Source organism: Salvelinus fontinalis, chromosome 32 (assembly GCF_029448725.1).
Source record: "Salvelinus fontinalis isolate EN_2023a chromosome 32, ASM2944872v1, whole genome shotgun sequence".
In the NCBI taxonomy this organism is placed as follows: Eukaryota; Metazoa; Chordata; class Actinopteri; order Salmoniformes; family Salmonidae; genus Salvelinus; species Salvelinus fontinalis.
The window spans coordinates 20,039,888-20,053,682 of NC_074696.1; the positions used below are offsets into that span (position 1 = coordinate 20,039,888).

The 13,795-nt window shown below is 46.5% G+C and overlaps 1 protein-coding gene across 2 annotated transcripts in view; it reads left to right on the top strand.

Moving 5' to 3' along the window:
- The window catches only part of LOC129830866 (tubulointerstitial nephritis antigen-like), a 77,296-nt gene that overhangs the window by 5,675 nt on the left and 57,826 nt on the right, over positions 1–13,795 (top strand). Inside the window, exon 2 of one of the 2 annotated variants that reach the window (XM_055893676.1) lies at positions 4,781–5,086. In XM_055893676.1, the coding sequence (XP_055749651.1) occupies positions 4,783–5,086 (304 nt within the window). In that variant the 5' untranslated portion in view covers positions 4,781–4,782. Of the gene's footprint in view, positions 1–4,775; positions 5,087–13,795 lie in introns of both variants that reach the window. The other variant, XM_055893675.1, reaches the window with a different exon arrangement.

Sequence of the window (13,795 nt, forward strand, 5' to 3'; positions counted from 1 at the left end):
GGACTGCAGATGTGGCCAGGTCAATAAATTGCAATGTCCGTACTGTGAGACGCCTAAGACAGTGGCAGACCACGTGTAACAACACCTGCACAGGATCGGTTCATCCGAACATCACACCTGCGGGACAGGTACAGGATGGCAACAACAACAGCCCGAGTTACAGCAGGAATGCCCAATCCCTCCATCAGTGCTCAGACTGTCTGCAATAGGCTGAGAGAGGCTGGACTGAGGGCTTGTAGGCCTGTTGTAAGGCAGGTCCTCAGCAGACATCACCGGCAACAATGTTGCCTTTGGGCACAAACCCACCGCTGCTGTACCAGACAGGACTGGCAAAAACTGCTCTTCACTGACGAGTTGTGGTTTTGTCTCACCAGGGGTGGTGGTCGGATTCGCGTTTATCGTCAAAGGAATGAGCCTTACACTGAGGCCTGTACTCTGGAGGTGGAGGGTCTGTATGGTGGAGGGTCCGTTATGATCTGGGGTGGTGTGTCACAGCATCATTGGACTGAGCTTGTTGTCATTGCAGATAATCTCAATACTGTGCGTTTCAGGGAAGACATCCTCCTCCCTCACGTGGTACCCTTCCTGCAGGCTCATCCTGACGGGACCCTCCAGCATGACAATGCCACCAGCCATACTGCGCGTGATTTCCTGCAAGACAGGAATGTCAGTGATCTGCCATGGCCAGTGAAAAGCCCGGATCTCAATCCCATTAAGCACGTCCGGGACCTGTTGGATCGGAGGGTGAGGGCTAGGGCCATTCCCCACAGAAATGTCCGGGAACTTGCAGGTGCCTTGGTGGAAGAGCGGGTTAACATCTCACGGCAAGAACTGGCAAATCTGATGCAGTCCATGAGGAGGAGATGCACTGCAGTACTTAATGCAGCTGGTGGCCACACCAGATACTGACTGTTACTTGTGATTTTGACCCCCCCTTTGTTCAGGGACACAATATTCCATTTCTGTTGGTCCCATGTCTGTGGAACTTGTTCAGTTTATGTCTCAGTTGTTGAATCTTGTTATGTTCATACACATATTTACACATGTTAAGTTTGCTGAGAATAAACACAGTTGACATTGAGAGGACGTTTCTTTTTCTGCTGACTTTACATTATGGCCTTTCTCTTGCATTTCAAAGATGATGGTACAAAAAAACAGAAAAGAACGGTTGTTTTTTTCTTTGTATTATCTTTTACCAGATATATACTGTGTGATATTCTACTACATTCCTTTCACATTTCCATAAACGTGAAAGTGTTTCCTTTCAAATGGTACAAAGAATATGCATATCCTTGCTTCAGGGCCTGAGCTACTGTCACGCCCTGACCTTAGTTATCTATGTTTTCTTTATTATTTTGGTTAGGTCAGGGTGTGACGAGGGTGGGTATGCTTGTTTTGTATTGTCTAGGGGTTTTGTATGTCATGGGGTGTTTGTAAGTCTAGGCATATGTAGGTCTATGGTGGCCTGAATTGGTTCCCAATCAGAGGAAGCTGTTTATCGTTGTCTCTGATTGGGGACCATATTTAGGTTGCCATTTTCCCTTGGGTATTTGTGGGTTCTTGTCTATGTCTTGTCTATGCCTGTTCAGCACTCTTTGTTTAGCGGTTCGGTTTTTTGTTTTGTTCAGGTTTCATTCTTATAATAAAGAGAATGTACGCATACCACGCTGCGCCTTGGTCTCCTCCCTACGACGGCCGTGACAGCTACAGGCAGTTAGATTTGGGTATGTCATTTTAGGTGAAAATTGAAGAAATGGGCTAATCCTTAAGAGGTTTTAATGTGGTTCTTCAATACTTGTTGGATGCTGATTTGTTGACTGTCGAGCTGTTTAATTATACTGTGATATTTTCACACATGATCATCTGATCCAGGTAGGAATTTTCCAAATAACAGCCAAGTGACTGTTGTGATAGCGCATGCAATGCAACAACAGTCCAAGTGCTGGACAAAAGGTGTCTTATTAGCAGTGGTGGAAAAAGTACTCAATTGTCATACTTGAGTAAAAGTAAAGATACCTTAATAGAAAATAACTCAAGTAAAAGTGAAAGTCACCCAGTAAATAAACAATTTAAAGGCAATGTTACCAAATACTAATTGAGGGTATGGGAACGTTTGACCCACTGGGAATGTGATGAAACAAATAAAAGCTGAAATAAATCATCCTCTCTACTATTATTCTGACATTTCACATTCTTAAAATAAAGTGGTGATCCTAATTGACCTAAGACAGGGAATTTTTACTTGGATTAAATGTCAGGAATTGTGAAAAACTGAGTTTAAATGTATTTGGCTAAGGTGTATGTAAACTTCCGACTTCAACTGTATATATAGTACATGTGCTCTGTAGGACATGATAGAGAGAGGCGTTGTCTGTAGGACAGGATAGAAAGGGAGGCCTGGTTTGTAGGACAGGATAGAGAGGGAGGCCTGGTTTGTAGGACAGGATAGAGGCCTGGTCTGTAGGACAGGATGGAGAGAGGTGTGGTCTGTAGGACAGGATAGAGAGAGAGGCGTGGTCTGTAGGACAGGATAGAGAGAGGCGTGGTCTGTAGGACAGGATAGAGAGAGAGGCGTGGTTTGTAGGACAGGATAGAGAGAGGCATGGTTTGTAGGACAGGATGGAGAGAGAGGCCTGGTCTGTAGGACAAGATGGAGAGAGGTGTGGTCTGTAGGACAGGATAGAGAGAGAGGCGTGGTCTGTAGGACAGGATAGAGAGAGAGGCGTGGTTTGTAGGACAGGATAGAGAGAGGCATGGTTTGTAGGACAGGATGGAGAGAGAGGCCTGGTCTGTAGGACAGGATGGAGAGAGAGGCCTGGTCTGTAGGACAAGATGGAGAGAGAGGCCTGGTCTGTAGGACAGGATGGAGAGAGAGGCCTGGTCTGTAGGACAGGATAGAGAGAGGTGTGGTCTGTAGGACAGGATAGAGAGAGGCATGGTCTATATAGGACAGGATGGAGAGAGAGGCCTGGTCTGTAGGACAGGATAAAGAGAGGTGTGGTCTGTAGGATAGGATAGAGAGAGGTGTGGTTTGTAGGACAGGATGGAGAGAGGCGTGGTCTGTATAGGACAGGATGGAGAGAGAGAGAAAGAGGCATGCTCTTTGGGACGTTTCCTGAAGCGTGACAGATTATCTCTGACAGACAGCAGGAAGTTTTTTCCATGATAACGTGATAGCCTTATACTCTCATGTTGATGATAATAATGTCACAACCCCTGTTTTTGACTGAGCGGTGGTGGAATGTCCCTTTTTTAATAAACAGTGAAGTATTGCATTGAGTGCTATTTTAGTGTGGCCGTATCGAACAACGTATTATGCAAAGAGACCCCAGAGGGCCATATTTATAGCACTTACAGGCTTTGTCCCATATGTAACCCTATTCTCTACATAGTGCACTACTTTTGACCAGGGCTGCACCCTATTCCCTATAAAGTGCACTACTTTTGACCAGGGCTGCACCCTATTCCCTATAAAGTGCACTACTTTTGACCAGAGTACTATGGTCCCTGGTCAAAAGTAATGCACTTTATAGGGAAAAAGGTGTCATTTGGGACATTGACACAGTCTAGTCTCAGAGCTGAAACCATTGAAATACAGTAACAGTATTGGGCAGTTCAATCTTTGCAGCTTTACCTTTCTCTTCATCAAAAGTATAGATTTGCACTGTTCAAATACAGTAGAACATTCTGTGAATGCTATAGAGTTCTTTGAAGAGTAGCGTAAGGCTTTGTGGAGAGGTCCCTTAAAATCTTGACCTAACCTGTTAGATGTAAACGCCCCAATTTCGAAAGTGAGTAAACACCTCAACAATTTATAGCTATTTTTACCAGAAAGGTGAGATTTTATTCTGTTTTGGAGTATGCAGCATTCCTAGTTATTGTTGATGGCCCTCTCATTACCTTTGGGTATGTCTATTTAGGCGAAAATCTACATTTTGCCATCATCATCCAAGGTATGTCAAAACTACATAATATACAAAGTGATATGTTCCATACTTCTTGATTATAAACGCTTATTACATAAAAAGGTGCTATGTTACTATTCTTACTAGTTATGTTGAAATAATCTAAACCCAAATGACAGGCCGTATTAAAGTTCTGAAACGAGAGGTATTCTGTTGTCTTGAGACCTCTCATAGGAAGCGGTTTAAACAAATACAGTACTTTAATCATCAGTTGCTTACGCTAGGTTCACCCTTTAAATCAAATCACATTTATGTTTGTATGTTATTACAGTTAGTTGATGCTTTTGATACACTGTATGACCCTGTTGAAGGTTGTGAGTGGATTGTTTCATAAAGGAACCAGATGAACGTGGGTGTTATCACGGGTTGATATTTCAGTCAGAGTCCACTGTGAAGGGAAACCTTGCAGAGTAGGCATGCAGCTCAGGCTTCCTCCTCCTTCTCCTCATCCTCCAGCTCCTCCTCCTCCTCCCCCTCCTCCTCCTTCTCCTCATCCTCCTCCTCCTCCTTCTCCATCTTCTTCTCCAGCTCCTCCTCCTTCCATCTTCCTAAGAACTCTCTCCAGCTGGTAAATGACCCACTGAGTATGACTTTTGGGCTTGCTGTTAGATTTGAATATATTCTCCTACTGTTAGACCTACATATCTCACTTGTTGATCTCTAAACAGGACTAGGCCTGTCATCTTATTCCAAAATAATCTATTAGGATTTTGACAAATGTCTGACCTGACACTCCATCAGTGTCTACATAACAACTTCTGACCTGCTCACAGCATCCTAACAGATGTTCTTCTTTGTCCCTTCTGTCAGGGTAGAAATGAAGCTTCTAGCGGCCATAGCAGTGGTGCTCCTCCTGGTGGTGGCGGAGAGTATGGTGGCCAGAGGCGCATCCAGGAGGACCAAGAGGGAACTGATGAGCCCGCTGCACATGGGGGGAATCAGGGACCCGTTTGGGTCGTACTGCGAGCGGAGAGGGGGCTGCTGCCCGGGCCGGGACGACCAGTGTACGGTGCCCTACCTGGACACCATCTGTTACTGTGACCTGTTCTGTAACCGCACCGTCTCCGACTGCTGCCCTGACTTCTGGGGCCACTGTCTGGGCATCTCACCCCCTTTCATTGGTAAGTGAGAGGGTGTGTGTGGGGAGGAGGGTGTGAGGCGGCGGCGGGGGGGGGTTGTATGGTGTGTGTATGGGCCTGCCACTTAGGATTCAAACAGAAAGGCCCAGTACAGTGGCAGACCTGTAGAGTAGCCAAAGTATACAGGTCCCACACTGAGTGGCTAGTATGGGACTACTGAATGAATGACAACTACCAACTGCTAATCCTACGCACAGGCAAAGTTATGTGTTCAACTGTCACAGTACATTAGGTAGGAGGTCCCATTGGCCTGTGAAACCTTAGCACACTGTGGTAAAATAAAATGTTATTTGTCACATGCTTCACAAACAACAGGTGTAGACTAACCGGGAAGTGCTTACGGACGCTTCCCAAAAATGCAGAAAGAAAAATTAACTCTATTAACTCAAAGAATAAATACACATGAGTAACGATAACTTGGCTATATACACAGGGGACCAGTACCGAGTCGATGTGCAGGGGTACGAGGTAATTAAGGTAGATGTGTACATAGGTATGGTACATAGGTATGGATAAAGTGACTAGTTAACAGGATAGACAATAGACAGTAGCAGCAGTGTATGTGATGAGTCAAAAGAGATTAGCGCAACAAGGGTTCACTGGTTCCCTTTCTCTGCTTTCACAGTATAAACATGCTTCACATGCACTATAACTCTGCTAGTTGTTGTGGAGGTGTAAAATGTTCTGCTGGCAGCAGGGCCCAACCTGAGAAAAGACCAGGAACTACAGTAGTCTTCTTATTTGTCTGAGACAGAGGGAGGGGGGAGGTCAGGAGAAAGGATGCACACTATGCAGAGAGAGGGAGAGATAGGCGACAGGAGGTAGGGAGAGGTCGAGGTAGGTATGTGCTCGCTAGATGACAGGGAGGTTGCGTTTCCCAAAAGAGATTAACACACCTTAGCCTATGGGAGATGGGGGAAAGAGAAAGGAGTGACACCTTAATTTCTCACTCTCTACCTCACTTTCTCTTTCCCATCTCTCAGCTCACCTTATCAGAGAGCAGCTCAGACAAACTGTAGGATAAATTCCAAAACCTATTCATTCAAATCAAGACAAATCATACACTCACCCCCTTTTGACCTCCTCCTTTTCTGCAGCAACAAGTGATCCGGGTCAACAGCATCAATGTAACAGTATAGCTTCCGTCCCTCTCCTCGCCACGAAGCATCGTTACCCATCGCGCCACAAAAGCTGCGGCTCTTGCAGAGCAAGGGAAACAACTACTTCAAGGTCTCAGAGCGAGTGACGTCACCGATTGAAACGCTATTAGCGCGCACCACAGCTAACTAGCTAGCCATTTCACATCGGTTACACTAATTCCCACTCCACAGAACCATTAGCTTAAGGGTTAGGTTTAGGGTTAGGTTCACCTCTCCTAGGTCCAACTCCACAGAACCATTAGCTGAAGTTAAGGATTAGGGTTCGGTTTAGGTTCACCTCTCCTAGTTCCCACTCCACAGAACCTCTATGGAGTAGTGATGGAGTTAAGAAGAGTTTATCGATACACTCGTGAGTTAATATACTGTAAGAAACATAATAAAAAAATCCCCATCAAAATCCATTCAGTTTAAGCTAGAGATATCTATTTTTTATATGGGCTGCGTCTCAATCCACCACATCTGCCGATGTCGGCCCACCGTATCTGCAGCTACGGCTGTGTTTGTCAGACTATGAGACATCCCGAAAATTGTTCTTCTCACGAAAACGTCTATAGTGTCATGGGACTCGTCTGAAGTCGGTAACGCTGATGTGCCAACTGTCTGTACTGTAGCGTCTGAAACCATGTAGGCTACAAACCAATATTTGAATCTACGTGCCACGGGACTCGTCTGGAGGTAACCCATACAAATGAATGGAAGTATGGAGGTCGTTTTGTGCCAACAGAAATAAAGGGTTAAATGTGTCCCAAAAAAATACAATATTTTCTGAGCTTTCTTATGTCTCCTAGATATAGGACAGACACTTCAAAACCTTTTGTTAACTTACTCACTACACCACAAAGCCAGGGTGTTACTGTTAACTCTCTCACTACACACCTCACAGCCAGGGTGTTACTGTTAACTCTCTCACTACACACCTCACAGCCAGGATGTTACTGTTAACTCTCTCACTACACACCTCACAGCCAGGGTGTTACTGTTAACTCTCTCACTACACCTCACAGCCAGGGTGTTACTGTTAACTCTCTCACTACACACCTCACAGCCAGGATGTTACTGTTAACTCTCTCACTACACACCTCACAGCCAGGGTGTTACTGTTAACTCTCACTACACACCTCACAGCCAGGATGTTACTGTTAACTCTCTCACTACACACCTCACAGCCAGGATGTTAATGTTAACTCTCTCACTACACACCTCACAGCCAGGATGTTACTGTTAACTCTCTCACTACACACCTCACAGCCAGGGTGTTACTGTTAACTCTCTCACTACACACCTCACAGACAGGATGTTACTGTTAACTCTCTCACTACACCTCACAGCCAGGATGTTACTGTTAACTCTCTCACTACACACCTCACAGCCAGGATGTTACTGTTAACTCTCTCACTACACACCTCACAGCCAGAGTGTTACTGTTAACTCTCTCACTACACCTCACAGCCAGGATGTTACTGTTAACTCTCTCACTACACACCTCACAGCCAGGATGTTACTGTTAACTCTCTCACTACACACCTCACAGCCAGGGTGTTACTGTTAACTCTCTCACTACACACCTCACAGCCAGGATGTTACTGTTAACTCTCTCACTACACACCTCACAGCCAGGATGTTAATGTTAACTCTCTCACTACACACCTCACAGCCAGAGTGTTACTGTTAACTCTCTCACTACACACCTCACAGCCAGGGTGTTACTGTTAACTCTCTCTCTTAACTCTCTGTGTGTTTATGGACACGTGGGTGCCTACATGGCCGGTAGCTTGGGTGCTTTCCCTCTCCTGCTGGCTTTTGAGCACGCCTGTGTGTGCCCCTGATGCCTGCGTGCCTTTGTGTGTCTGTATCTGGAGTGTGTAGTGTAAATGAGCCATGGTATCACCATCTTAAAATAATTCCATATGTTAGCACCCCCCCCCCCCCCCCCCCCCCCAACGGCTTAGACTTTTAGAGGTAATGAGACAGACAGACAGACAGACAGACAGACAGACAGACAGACAGACAGCTAGATGAAGGAGGAGTAGCTGCTGGAGTGTTACTGTGTTACTACCATAAATCACACAGCAGTCTCCTGCAGGGCACGGGCCAACACAGTGTTAGCTTCTGACCCTTCTGCTACACAAGGGGAGTGTTAGAGGGAAGAGGTCAGCAGAGATGGTGTAGATATCTGTCCCAGTCAGTCCAGGACTTCAACTGAACATTGGAATGACCCTGTAAACCTTTGAAAATGACTAAAGACATTGGAAAGGAAATAGTGCTGAGAAAACTTTGAAAAAAGGACCATGAGGATAATACATGGATTATACATTTTTGATTCAAACTCCATGGAATGTCTAATCCTATACTGATGAGGTCTAGATGGAATTTAAATTGACCCCACCCCCGGAGGCCACACGGGTGTGTGTGGTTTTGTCTTTGCCCAGTGAGGGGTGGGATGTGTGAGGTAGAGTGGCGCCCCTGTCCCCTGGAACCCCCTGGAGGTGGCAGGGTTTTCATTAAGTGTGTGTGTAATTAAGCTTGTTAAGGCATGATGAGGACCTGTTAGCCCTGGGAAACAGAGGACAGAAGCCAACAGGACATTCCAACAGAAGATTACTGCAGTTCAGGGTTCCCCAGACCCCACACAGCACTACACCTCACAGCCAGGATGTTACTGTTAACTCTCTCACTACACACCTCACAGCCAGGATGTTACTGTTAACTCTCTCACTACACACCTCACAGCCAGGGTGTTACTGTTAACTCTCTCACTACACACCTCACAGCCAGGATGTTACTGTTAACTCTCTCACTACACACATCACAGCCAGGATGTTACTGTTAACTCTCTCACTACACACCTCACAGCCAGGGTGTTACTGTTAACTCTCTCACTACACCTCACAGCCAGGGTGTTACTGTTAACTCTCTCACTACACACCTCACAGCCAGGATGTTACTGTTAACTCTCTCACTACACACCTCACAGCCAGGATGTTACTGTTAACTCTCTCACTACACACCTCACAGCCAGGGTGTTACTGTTAACTCTCTCACTACACACCTCACAGCCAGGATGTTACTGTTAACTCTCTCACTACACACCTCACAGCCAGGGTGTTACTGTTAACTCTCTCACTACACACCTCACAGCCAGGGTGTTACTGTTAACTCTCTCACTACACACCTCACAGCCAGGGTGTTACTGTTAACTCTCTCACTACACACCTCACAGCCAGGGTGTTACTGTTAACTCTCTCACTACACACCTCACAGCCAGGGTGTTACTGTTAACTCTCTCACTACACACCTCACAGCCAGGATGTTACTGTTAACTCTCTCACTACACACCTCACAGCCAGGATGTTACTGTTAACTCTCTCACTACACACCTCACAGCCAGGATGTTACTGTTAACTCTCTCACTACACACCTCACAGCCAGGATGTTACTGTTAACTCTCTCACTACACCTCACAGCCAGGGTGTTACTGTTAACTCTCTCACTACACACCTCACAGCCAGGATGTTACTGTTAACTCTCTCACTACACACCTCACAGCCAGGGTGTTACTGTTAACTCTCTCACTACACCTCACAGCCAGGGTGTTACTGTTAACTCTCTCACTACACACCTCACAGCCAGGGTGTTACTGTTAACTCTCTCACTACACACCTCACAGACAGGATGTTACTGTTAACTCTCTCACTACACACCTCACAGCCAGGATGTTACTGTTAACTCTCTCACTACACACCTCACAGCCAGGATGTTACTGTTAACTCTCTCACTACACACCTCACAGCCAGGATGTTACTGTTAACTCTCTCACTACACACCTCACAGCCAGGATGTTACTGTTAACTCTCTCACTACACACCTCACAGCCAGGATGTTACTGTTAACTCTCTCACTACACACCTCACAGCCAGGGTGTTACTGTTAACTCTCTCACTACACACCTCACAGCCAGGGTGTTACTGTTAACTCTCTCACTACACCTCACAGCCAGGGTGTTACTGTTAACTCTCTCACTACACACCTCACAGCCAGGGTGTTACTGTTAACTCTCTCACTACACACCTCACAGACAGGATGTTACTGTTAACTCTCTCACTACACACCTCACAGCCAGGGTGTTACTGTTAACTCTCTCACTACACACCTCACAGCCAGGATGTTACTGTTAACTCTCTCACTACACACCTCACAGCCAGGGTGTTACTGTTAACTCTCTCACTACACACCTCACAGCCAGGGTGTTACTGTTAACTCTCTCACTACACACCTCACAGCCAGGGTGTTACTGTTAACTCTCTCACTACACACCTCACAGCCAGGGTGTTACTGTTAACTCTCTCACTACACACCTCACAGCCAGGGTGTTACTGTTAACTCTCTCACTACACACCTCACAGCCAGGATGTTACTGTTAACTCTCTCACTACACACCTCACAGCCAGGATGTTACTGTTAACTCTCTCACTACACACCTCACAGCCAGGATGTTACTGTTAACTCTCTCACTACACACCTCACAGCCAGGATGTTACTGTTAACTCTCTCACTACACCTCACAGCCAGGGTGTTACTGTTAACTCTCTCACTACACACCTCACAGCCAGGATGTTACTGTTAACTCTCTCACTACACACCTCACAGCCAGGGTGTTACTGTTAACTCTCTCACTACACCTCACAGCCAGGGTGTTACTGTTAACTCTCTCACTACACACCTCACAGCCAGGGTGTTACTGTTAACTCTCTCACTACACACCTCACAGACAGGATGTTACTGTTAACTCTCTCACTACACACCTCACAGCCAGGATGTTACTGTTAACTCTCTCACTACACACCTCACAGCCAGGATGTTACTGTTAACTCTCTCACTACACACCTCACAGCCAGGATGTTACTGTTAACTCTCTCACTACACACCTCACAGCCAGGATGTTACTGTTAACTCTCTCACTACACACCTCACAGCCAGGATGTTACTGTTAACTCTCTCACTACACACCTCACAGCCAGGGTGTTACTGTTAACTCTCTCACTACACACCTCACAGCCAGGGTGTTACTGTTAACTCTCTCACTACACCTCACAGCCAGGGTGTTACTGTTAACTCTCTCACTACACACCTCACAGCCAGGATGTTACTGTTAACTCTCTCACTACACACCTCACAGCCAGGATGTTACTGTTAACTCTCTCACTACACACCTCACAGCCAGGATGTTACTGTTAACTCTCTCACTACACACCTCACAGCCAGGGTGTTACTGTTAACTCTCTCACTACACACCTCACAGCCAGGGTGTTACTGTTAACTCTCTCACTACACCTCACAGCCAGGGTGTTACTGTTAACTCTCTCACTACACACCTCACAGCCAGGGTGTTACTGTTAACTCTCTCACTACACACCTCACAGCCAGGATGTTACTGTTAACTCTCTCACTACACACCTCACAGCCAGGGTGTTACTGTTAACTCTCTCACTACACACCTCACAGCCAGGATGTTACTGTTAACTCTCTCACTACACACCTCACAGCCAGGGTGTTACTGTTAACTCTCTCACTACACACCTCACAGCCAGGGTGTTACTGTTAACTCTCTCACTACACACCTCACAGCCAGGGTGTTACTGTTAACTCTCTCACTACACACCTCACAGCCAGGGTGTTACTGTTAACTCTCTCACTACACACCTCACAGCCAGGGTGTTACTGTTAACTCTCTCACTACACACCTCACAGCCAGGATGTTACTGTTAACTCTCTCACTACACACCTCACAGCCAGGATGTTACTGTTAACTCTCTCACTACACACCTCACAGCCAGGATGTTACTGTTAACTCTCTCACTACACACCTCACAGCCAGGATGTTACTGTTAACTCTCTCACTACACCTCACAGCCAGGGTGTTACTGTTAACTCTCTCACTACACACCTCACAGCCAGGATGTTACTGTTAACTCTCTCACTACACACCTCACAGCCAGGGTGTTACTGTTAACTCTCTCACTACACCTCACAGCCAGGGTGTTACTGTTAACTCTCTCACTACACACCTCACAGCCAGGGTGTTACTGTTAACTCTCTCACTACACACCTCACAGACAGGATGTTACTGTTAACTCTCTCACTACACACCTCACAGCCAGGATGTTACTGTTAACTCTCTCACTACACACCTCACAGCCAGGATGTTACTGTTAACTCTCTCACTACACACCTCACAGCCAGGATGTTACTGTTAACTCTCTCACTACACACCTCACAGCCAGGATGTTACTGTTAACTCTCTCACTACACACCTCACAGCCAGGATGTTACTGTTAACTCTCTCACTACACACCTCACAGCCAGGGTGTTACTGTTAACTCTCTCACTACACACCTCACAGCCAGGGTGTTACTGTTAACTCTCTCACTACACCTCACAGCCAGGGTGTTACTGTTAACTCTCTCACTACACACCTCACAGCCAGGGTGTTACTGTTAACTCTCTCACTACACACCTCACAGACAGGATGTTACTGTTAACTCTCTCACTACACACCTCACAGCCAGGATGTTACTGTTAACTCTCTCACTACACACCTCACAGCCAGGATGTTACTGTTAACTCTCTCACTACACACCTCACAGCCAGGATGTTACTGTTAACTCTCTCACTACACACCTCACAGACAGGGTGTTACTGTTAACTCTCTCACTACACACCTCACAGCCAGGGTGTTACTGTTAACTCTCTCACTACACCTCACAGACAGGATGTTACTGTTAACTCTCTCACTACACACCTCACAGCCAGGGTGTTACTGTTAACTCTCTCACTACACACCTCACAGCCAGGATGTTACTGTTAACTCTCTCACTACACACCTCACAGCCAGGATGTTACTGTTAACTCTCTCACTACACACCTCACAGCCAGGGTGTTACTGTTAACTCTCTCACTACACACCTCACAGCCAGGATGTTACTGTTAACTCTCTCACTACACACCTCACAGCCAGGCTGGTAGCTTGGGTGCTTTCCCTCTCCCGCTAGCGTTTCAGCATGCCCGTGTGTGCCCCTCATGCCTGCGTGCCTTTGTGTGTCTGGAGTGTGAAGTGTGTGTCTGTGTCTGGAGTGTAGAGTGTGTGTCTGTGTCTGGAGTGTAGAGTCTGTGTCTGGAGTGTAGAGTCTGTGTCTGGAGTGTAGAGTCTGTGTCTGGAGTGTAGAGTCTGTGTCTGTGTCTGGACTGTAGAGTGTGTGCCTGTGTCTGGAGTGTGGAGTCTGTGTCTGGAGTGTAGAGTGTGTGTCTGTGTCTGGAGTGTAGAGTGTGTGTCTGTGTCTGGACTGTAGAGTGTGTGTCTGTGTCTGGAGTGTAGAGTGTGTGTCTGTCTGGACTGTAGAGTGTGTGTCTGTGTCTGGAGTGTAGAGTGTGTGTCTGTGTCTGGACTGTAGAGTGTGTGTCTGTGTCTGGAGTGTGGAGTGTGTGTCTGTGTCTGGAGTGTGGAGTGTGTGTCTGTGTCTGGAGTGTGTGTCTG